The 10478-nt window shown below is 37.7% G+C and overlaps 1 protein-coding gene across 3 annotated transcripts in view; it reads right to left on the bottom strand.

Annotated features, from left to right (window-relative positions):
- Positions 1 to 1279: 1279 nt before the first annotated feature.
- The window catches only part of pdlim5a (PDZ and LIM domain 5a), a 55017-nt gene continuing 45818 nt past the window's right edge, over positions 1280 to 10478 (bottom strand). For all 3 annotated transcript variants that reach the window (XM_079687377.1, XM_079687375.1, XM_079687376.1), the window contains 6 exons: positions 8107 to 8189; positions 6133 to 6334; positions 5015 to 5195; positions 3004 to 3124; positions 2685 to 2800; positions 1280 to 2330 (listed from right to left, as the gene is read on the bottom strand). In XM_079687377.1, coding sequence (XP_079543503.1) covers positions 2241 to 2330; positions 2685 to 2800; positions 3004 to 3124; positions 5015 to 5195; positions 6133 to 6334; positions 8107 to 8189 — 793 coding nt within the window. In that variant the 3' untranslated portion in view covers positions 1280 to 2240. The remainder of the gene's footprint in view (positions 2331 to 2684; positions 2801 to 3003; positions 3125 to 5014; positions 5196 to 6132; positions 6335 to 8106; positions 8190 to 10478) is intronic.

Consider the following 10478-nt stretch of genomic DNA (forward strand, 5'->3'; position numbering starts at 1 on the left):
AAGGATAATTGTGTGTCATTGTTGAGTAAATAACAGTGTGTTATTTAGAAAACAATAACAAATTAGAAGGAAAAAAAGATTTAAAAAAAATACAGATTTCATTATGCTGAGGCTCTGAGTAACATTTATTTTCCTCACAGTCGGCAAAAAAAAGTCAGACATTATACGATTTAAAAATAAAAACAATAATCGTGGCTTGATATTGAGTAAGAACCGGTAAGAACATGTTTTTATGAACCACACAGCTTCCGGTCTACCAAGACTCGACCGGACAAAATGTGGCGTATCATATGCACGCAAAACTCGGCCTCAGAACTCAATGGGAATGGTTAGCATATCATATGCACGCAAAATCGGACTTCTGCGTATCTATTGCACGCATTTCCAATGTGTAAAGTCGTTACATTTGTACGCAGACTGAAGAGAGTGGGTTGCTTTATTCCACCCCAGTGAGGACGTGACCGTGTCTCCTTTGACCTTTTCTCAGTATGGTGGAGACATGCGTTAAAATCTACATTTCACACTGCTTATGTCACACTCCTCTGTACTGCCATGTGGTTCCTCAAGCAATAATACAGGAAGTTTAGTGTGGTAAGATAGTATTACACTGACTGAGAAGAGATCAAACATAAAGATTAAACACAGGATTTGCCTCTAGAGGTTTTAAAAGCATCATTTATCAAACAACTCAGATAGTTCCAAGTGTAGTTTGTGAGATTGAATAAGTGTTTACTATGCTCCATTACTGCTGTACACTGTACGCACCCGTTTGATCTCATTCAGAAAATAAACAAGCTTTCTTTAATGATAATCAGGTGAAATTAATAACGATGAGTTTTGCTACCATTTGTTCTGGTGTTAGAAAACCAAAAAGAATAGACCATAGCAACAAAATGTCTATTCGTCTACCCCCCTCCACATCCTTTCCCTGCACCATTCCCTAAAAAGCAAAAACCCAGTTCCCTAAACAGTAAATTAATTTATGTTTGCAGATAACACATATCTTACCTCTAAAAACAGAATCAAAATACTGTTTACTACAATAAGAATATGTTTGACCCTATTTTCCTGCAGGCCATGACAGAAAGAGCTTTTCACTTTTATAAATGCATCAAGCAGAAATGTATGCAGTTATTATACCATTGAAAATAAATATTTATATTATAATATGAGTAAAATACTAAAAATATGAATATGACAAATTATACAATATGGCACTCAATACTATGCAATAATCAAAACATATCATAGTATCAAAATAAGGACAAATACATAGATATACATAATGCAGGCTTTATATGTTGTTATATTGTAATTCATCTACATGTCATGGGCCATTTAGGTAATGAATTGTTTTGAAACTGGTAACATTTAACAAGTAACACATGAGAACATAATTTACATTAAATTATTTAAGGAAACAAGAGGTTTTACCATAACATCAGACATCCAGCTCACCTGTATTAAAACAAGTGATACAAGAATTGTCCGAGTGTATTTTGTTTTAATAGCTGCAGATCAGATTGTTACATTTGATTCCAGCGACACAAACATTCAAACAAACAATAATAAACTCATGAAATAATTGTCCAATAACCTACTCTTACTGTGTTCCCATAGAATAGATATTAATAGATGGTATATTTTCACGCATTTCTGGTACTGTATAATTTCAAGTGTTGTGTGAATCAAAAGGTTACTACCCAAGCGTCTTTGTACACTGATTTACAATACTCAATATGATGTTATTAAAAGGTTCTTACTTCTGAGATACGAATAAAAAAAAGAATAAAGAAAAAGAGACCAGGATCAAAACGTTATTTGTATTATTAAATGTATGACTTTCAGGATTTCTGGTCGTTGAAAACAGACATTGCACTAATAACAGAAAAAACGCTCTACTTTTTAATGTGTGAGAACAAAAATCCAGATAAAAATCTCTATTTTTGATGAAAGATGATAAAAACAAGGATTCTTTACTGCCAGCTTTGCTGCTTATAGTAGAAAATGGATAGGAAAGTCTGGTAGTTTTTGACTTACAATGGTTCTGTGTCCCATAGAAGGGTAAGTTCACTTTTGCAAACATGGTAGTGTTTTCCTTATTCTGGGTGCTATGTTACTATGTAAGTAGTGCTTGTCTTTTACTGTCCCATGAACTTTTAAGAGGCCTTCCCACCCCATAAGCAAGGGGGAATGTATAGCTAGAAATTGTGTGAGGAAAGTCCAACACCACTGAACAATCATATCTTCAGTGTGTGAGCATGTTTCTTGCAAAGAGGTTTGTCCTTCTTGGAGAAAAAGTTCTGGCCTTCCAGAGTAGTGCAGCACACCTGAGGAAAGATAATACACACACGTGAGTAAGAACTTTAAAACTCTTCCATAATGATGAAAAATAAACAATACCATTACTTTATAATATGTATCAAGTTCAACATGATTTATTGAAAGACAAGTGGTTTAAAAAAAAGTTAAGCGATTGTCAAAAGTCTAGGTTGGTAAGTGTCATTGTGGTTGTACATTGAATCAATAATGACCCAGGATAACGCCCCTGCTGTTCTATGCAAAGTTTGCAAATGTTGTGTCTCTTTTATATTCAAGCTCAGTCTTGCCCTCATCGTTCAAAGTTGGGCAGGTCATATGGATAGGATTGTCTTAATTAACTGTACAGTGAGGCTTTCACTTACAGCGCAGACGAAGCAGTTATCATGCCAGGTGTAACCAAGGGCCTCTAGGAACTTGTCTCCAGCCTCAACGGGGAACTCACAGCCATGGCAGCTGGTACCGAACATACTGTAAAAATCTTTTTTCAGACAAAACAACATAACATGTTATTTACAGAAAAGAGCATCAATGCTTTTCTTTGGTTATTATTTTCACTAAAATAAATTCTAATCATAACAGAGAGTCACTTGTGTCCATTTACAGACTTCTGTCTTCCATCCTGACATCCTTCATCAGCATGTGTCCAGTCAACTTATTATTATAAGAGTCCTCATCACTTACCTTGTTCACAGTATGGCTCGCCTTCCTCCAGGTGGAAGGTGTTGTTTCTGATTGGCTGCTGACAGGTAGCGCACAGAAAGCAGTGGACATGCCACGTCTGTTTGAGGGCATTTATCACCTCCTGGATGCAAAAATAAAACACTGTTGTTAGTTGGAAGCATAACACAGTTCATTATGAGCCCTGGTCTCTGTTTTTGTTCGTCTAAGACTCTAAGTAATAGTACAATTAGATCAAGGATGCTTAAACGTTTTATTGGATGTTACCTTGCTAATTGGGGAATTGTTTGTTAAACAGCTGTTTATGTAATGTGTGAACAAAAATCATTCCCAATTCTATTATTAATCCAAATTGGATCACAATGGATAAAAGTGTCTGTTTTACATTTGCCAGGAATGCACACCGACTTTCCTAAAGTCTGTTCTTTTCTCACGTCACATTTAAATATAATATTTTTTCTTGTGTGGCCACATGACCCGGCTTAAAATAGACAAACTGCTTCCTTTCCCACCCTTAAACTGTGAGAACACGACAGCACAGGGAATCAATGAAAAGTTGGTGGGCCAGAGTGAAATAAAGGATTAGAGGAGAGGGAGTGAGAAAACAGGTTAATAAGAAGCCGTAAGCTGGTTGAAGATGTGTGAGAAATAGAGGGTTGAAAGGGATTGAGGGTAAGGAGGTTAGAACACGTGAGGGATGAATGTCAGTGCTGTTATGAGAGCAGCCATCTCAGCTTCCTGACGCTCTGGGTTCATGCTACACCTGCAGCCTCAAGGCCTCTAAGCCTAATTCTCCTAACACCCGAACATACACCACATTCCTGAGTTTCAGTGGTGGTCACTATAGAAAATTCCCTAGCCTTCCTACATGGGCCTTTGAATTTATCTTGCATTTTCAGGTATTTTATTGTTACCATAAAAGGGATTCTTTGATGATGTTTACACCTTAACATTTAATATCCCTTTATTATTTTTGTCTCATATTGGCTTTTGATAAACAAAGCAAAAAGTAATTATAGAGACAAATCCCATAGCAATGAAGCCTTTTTAGGCCATATCAGTTCAGGTATAGGTTTGCATGTTGTGTCAACCACTTTCATTAAGTAGGATGTTTTAAATATGGGCTTCTGTAGCTTTCATTTTTATAGTAAAGTATCTTGCATTTGGGAGTTACTTCATGTTATTATAATCCTACATTGCAACCAAAAGTACTTATGCGCCCAATTTATCATTTCAAACCCTTCAACATACAATGTTGAGGACACTGAAACATTTTAATCAAGTTGATGTACCAGTCTATACAAACCATTAAAGAAATAAGGTCAGATATGTGTGACGGGTTTGCACTGAATTCTACAGAGAAGGAGTATCCCTTTTTGTCTCCTAAAAACCGAGGCCTGTACTACGAATCCAGTTCAACATACCCTGGATAGGTTTGAGTTACCCAGCTTACCTAACCCAAAACAAACGCGCTTTCGCTAAGCGGTCCTACTGTATGACGCTGGTTATCAACTCGGTAACTCAAGCCCGGTGTGCCCTATCTAGTTATGTGCGCGTTAACATGAAAGGGGCGGGTTGTTAGCAACATTTGACCAATCACAAACATTGACAGGCGTACTGACAGTGCAGTGTCATACTTCCTGAATGAAAAGTGAACTATAATATTAGACAAATATGAAGAAGTTAAACTTTAAACATCCATGACTTAAACACTTTATCCAGGATAAAAGCCACATAGTTGTACCTGCAAGGTGAATACAGCTGGTAAAAGAAAAATTGTTTGAAAAATTATTAGAATGCGTACATTAACAGGTTTATGATATCACTGCCCCTAAGACACGAGTGGATCTGACTTTAATTACATTTGACTCGAGTGTTTCGTCAACTTAATGTGTTGCTTAATGTGTTGCTTAAAATAACACACACACACACGCACGCACGCACGCACGCACGCACGCACGCACGCACGCACACACACACACACACACACACACACACACACACACAAACTCACCCCAAGTATCTTGTCCTGGCAGCGGCTGCATGTTGGAGCGAGGAAGTCTTCATAGCAATGTTCACAGTAGACAGTTCCCTGTTCTTCCACAAAGCCTATATCTGCCAGGGATTTACGGCAGTGGGTACAGTTAAATTCCTCCTTATGCCATGACTTTCCCAATGCTACCAAAAATGGCCCTCTGGGTGAAAAAAGGACAAGCAAAGACAAATGGATAAGTTTAAAATCAACTTTTTATTTTTTATTTAGCTGAAGTTACAAGAAGAACGTTCCAAAGTCTAGGTTTTTCCAAAGAAAGACATTGAAAGCAGTCCATGTTGGGCTTTCTCAAATTAAGGACATATACAATGAATATATTATCAAAATTGCTCGATCAACTAATCATATTCTACTCAGGTTAATAAAGGCTGCATCAAAAACAAGTATCAGATTCTAGAAATCCGATGTGTTGATGTCACTGAAGCTTTACTGTGACAATCATCCTCTGCGTCCACTGTGAAAGCACTTTGGCACTGTCCACTCTGATGATTAGTTAAAGTAGGAAAACAACACAGAGTAATTTACTGCACACAATAGCTGTGCTTATCTGAGCTTTCTCAGATCGTGGCACAAGCCTGGCAGCTATTAGCATGTGAGCTACCCTATCCAGTGATATGTGTTAAGGCAGTCATGAGAAGAACAGGATAACCAAGAGTTGGTATCAGATCATATCAAGTGTGTATACATCAATAGTTTCAGTCAGATCTTTGTAGTTCTACAGTTTCATACACAGATTATTTACTCGAGATGGTTTCCAGTTAATTATTTTAAGTGCCTAACTGGGACGCTGAATCATTTAGATATGGAAACATGTTCCAATCGTGGCTTGATTAAGAACAATTGGATATCTGGGCAGCCAAGTGAAGTAACAGGCCTATTTTTTAAGGAATGGTGAGCAAGCAGTATTTGGGTTGATGACAGAGCCCGTGATTCTTTATTTGTAATATCTCCACACTGCTATCAAGAAAAATAGGATAGTAGGTTAATTGAGGTAATTTAGATAATCCATTCAGAGATTCTTAATGGGTTCCTAAATTGTAAATGACATTATTAATCAAAGTAAATAATGTGACTCTCACCTGATGACCATATTGCAGTGGGCACACATGGGCGTACGAAAACCAGCAGGGATGTGTTCTGCCATCTGGACCAGGGTGTCCTCATCTTTAGGATGGGGCTGAGGTAAAGGCCGGGTTGGGACAGAACCCCTGGGGACACTGGCACTTCCATTACCCTTTATACCAGAAGACGGGGTGATTAAACCAGCCTTTGGGACTCGACCTGAAGAAGATACAAAAGAGATAAAGATAATAGAAACTGGAGGAACAAAACATTTAATAAAAATACAAGCACTTATAGAAACACAAAGCTCTGTGTTTTCTTCTTAGGTGTGTAAGTTATTTGACCTCTAACCTCTTGACTATACACCCAGCAGGTGTCAGGGTGGTGCACGCAGCTGGGTGACTACTGTTGTCAACAACCATGAATTCACCACATCAATCTACAACAAGACCTTCCCTCAGCTAAAACCTAAACCAACACCTGGCTAAACATATAGCCTGGCCTTTGATCTTCAGACTGTGGATGAAGATTTGTTTTTATATGCACATTGGGAGGAACGGACTACTTTTACATGCTTTACCATTACATGCGTGTAATGTTTAAATGTGTGTTTGGCTTAGGAACAGGGCTGGTTTTCCATGAAATGTTGGAGCTAGTCAGGTACTGTATTCTTTTACATTTTGCATTTTTACAATTGCAGTATTTTTTAAACTGACAATTGAGAAGCAAAACCTCAAACCAGATTTGCACATCTCCAAGCACATTTTCAGCCTCTCATTTTAAGATTATCAGCAAACATGTCGAGCAGTCGATTTGTACACACCTGCTGCCAGGGAGCAACATTATTATTGATTTGGAGTCGTTTTTAGACCAACTAATGGATGAAAGACCATGTGGTCTGATGAGTGGCTGATACATAAGGGAGAGAACTGGCGGAAAGGAGAGAACTTGTGATTTTAGATTGGATGGAGTCGAAGTTGAAGCAGCTAAATAGGCAGATAGAAACATTTTTGGGGTACATATACAGAATGTTAAACTGAACAATTAATGTTCTCAGAAACTGTGAGCGCCAGTGCAGTAGAGTGGAGTAGGTTAGTTGTTCGGCAGCACTGTGGTTTGCCTTTAAAACTGTATTTATAACTCCCATACATAACATAAGTCTTCAGTAAATATTATCTTTCTTACGGAGTAGAAGCGCTGCATGTGTTACTGAGCAAAGTGTCACAGGCAGAGCGGTACTTTCTCGCCTGCTTAATGGGCTTCCACAGAGGAAAAAGACGAGAAAAGAAAAAGAAACTCTGCAATGACCTATTTCAGAACATATGTCACGCTTGGTCCATGGAAAAATAAGCCTCTTTCCTTCTCGCTAAATGGCTGCAACAACATTAAATCTAACAGCACTAAATCAGTTTTACTCTATGTCAGGATTTCAATTCAAAAAAAAATTGTGAGAACAAAAATAACATTTTCGCTACTGTAAGGGGGGATATATGAATGAATAAAAAATACATAATTAAAAAAGGATTTAGTTCAATCCCTAAATTAATTATTTTTTACGAATCTATTTGAGGGACTCTACATTTACAGTAAGGTACCCACTATGACTTGTGCTAATGTGAGGCACCAGTCTGATTGTCCACTAGTAGGTTTTGTGAAAAAATTCCACGAAACATGCCAACAGTAAACGCCACTGACACGTAGGTAAATATACTTTAACTGTATTTAGTAACAGATTCAAGCAGCAATGTACTTTCCTACAGACTTCATAAAGCAGTAGGCTCGATGAACATGAAGGCATTCTTAAATAATTGAAACCCATGTATTATGTATTCTGTATTCTTTTATGCCGACAAAGGCGGATATGTTATTTCTAATATCCTATATTAATATTAATATTTTGCAAACACACACACACACACGCACACACACACACACACACACACACACACACACACACACACACACACACACACACACGCACACGTTTTTACCCTGGATTGCAGGCGGTCCTTTGGTCATGGTTTTGATAACTGCTGACTCATGGCTGCTGAGTTCTGGCTCCTTTCCCTCCTCACTGTAAATGGAATGGAAATTATATTCTGATCAATTAATGGGAAAACGTTGTGTAATTAACATTAGAAACAAATTCCCCCAACAGAAACTCCGTATTCAGTGCTTGAATTGCAAAATGCATGGTTACTATCCACTCAATCAGAATGGTTGGTATGTACTGTGACTTATGCGCCTTAGTCCTTTTTTTTCCAAAATGTAATTCCCCGAAAAATATCACTGAGAGCCTACTGTACGAATAGCCATTAGAAAAAAAATCCTGTCAGCTAGACAGGAAAAATACATCAGCACAGTCTCGTTATTCAAGTTTCAGTCAAAATACAGTAAGACGGATTCCAGACCACCTACCTGCTGACAGAGCGGAGAAAAATATTGTACCAAACAAAACACTGCATGCAGCTTCAGCCAACACAGTACAGTACTCAACTTCATGGAGCAATTCCTACATGTGAGTACACACTCACAACAATGTGCCATGTGCCACTTCACAGCAGAACAGAGTCCAGGCCACCGGCCTGATGATGGATGGGAAACGAGTTTGCACAGCACTAATGATACAGCAAACTCATTTAAAAATGATGCCAGCATATCAATTCTCATGACCTAACAGAGAGAAACGGACTACGGTGCAGTGAAATATATCATAGTGTAATGAACGAAAGTGCCCATTCCAGATGTGCTGTAGACAGATGCCAGACTCCGAGAACTAATAATGGGGGTGAAGAGAGCTCTTATGGTGCGGTAAAGAGTTCACATTATTCAATGCCTAATCTTGTTTTCACAACTATTGTACACAGGTATTGTTTTAACCTCCCTTTATACTTTAAATGTCTCCTAAAAATGCACAAAGTTCAGGCTTATACGCTAAAGTGATGTCACAATTAGGCAAACTGAATAAGTCCCCACAGGAACGTGGGCAGTCCATTTTCATGGGCCCCAAGAAATAGACCTGAAATTCACATTTGGGTCAAAGGCTGAGTAATTTTAAGAGACTTTGCAGTCAAATCTATTGATGATCACATGAAACGATGCCAGAACACTAATTTCATAACATAGACAAACTGAGCCTTGCATAGAGATATGATAAGTGTTCAGTGAACAATGCTGTGGAACAGGGTGACATTTGATATCCATGCTATTGTTTTAATTAAGGCAACACCATTTTTACAGATAGCAATATAATCTTTTGGAGGTCACACAGTTTCTCTCATGGGTCAACATATTATTTTGCAGTTCATAACATGTCTCTGAAGTCTTCCTTAATAATGATGGAAAAGTTATTTACTTGTTAAAGTTTTTAGGACTTATTAGGAAATATTCTCTCTGATCTCCTGAATATATGGGCTGCACCTAATTGTTTTTCAAGAAGAACATGTTTGATAGACTTGTATTTTAGAATGGTTTTCATTTTTGGGGTTGTATGGTATAAGTAAAAATTGAGCAATACAAATGTGACCTCGTACACATTCTTTAACATAAAATCCATTATTAATCAAATACATAACAGAATAAATAAAATGCCATTTGAAATAAGACTAACTATTATTTGCATTTAGGGATTAAATTAAACCAAGACAGGCTTTGAAAGTATTTTTCTGGTATTGCAGAGAGATGGCAAAGCATGCCAGATATCGTTGTTGAACACAGGAACATTTCTTTAGCTCTTCAAATGATGCAGAGCCAATATCCCTCACTATGTGTTTTCAAGTATTTGACAGCACCAGTTGAGAAGCTTGGGTGAGTCAGTAACACCTCCCCATATTATACCCAAAATGCATAGCTGTAGCCAATGTGAACAGTTGGAAAACTGCTGTCTTCTTCTTGTTCCTATAGTTGTTAAGGGTCTTGTGGAAGACAAGTGTTATGGCAACTACAATCATAGTTAGGTTGAGTTTTGTCGGTATGTTAGATTTCAGTGAGAAAGAGACGAAAAGAGAAAGAGTGATCGGACTATGAGAGGTGACTTCACAGACAGAGAGAGACATAGATTAAGATAAAGGGAGAATAGCACACTTGTGTTTGTGATCACATCAGTAGATCCTCTGTTTTTCACTTGAAATGTACCTAAATATGTAGACAGCGTTAACAGGAGAAGAAAAGAGAGGGTCTCCCTCTTCTGTGGCAAATTGATGCCAAGACACCCTTTCGTGTGACAAGCCAAAACAAAAAAAAGACAGAAAAAGAGAATAAGAAAGAAATACATAAACGCAAAGTGACAGAGATAGTTGGTTATGACTGTTAGAATTGCATTTCTTCCCTTAGTTGTTATAAAATAGCACTTACAAAATGTGTA

This window comes from Notothenia rossii (genome assembly GCF_949606895.1).
Source record: "Notothenia rossii genome assembly, chromosome: 6".
NCBI classification, from domain to species: Eukaryota; Metazoa; Chordata; class Actinopteri; order Perciformes; family Nototheniidae; genus Notothenia; species Notothenia rossii.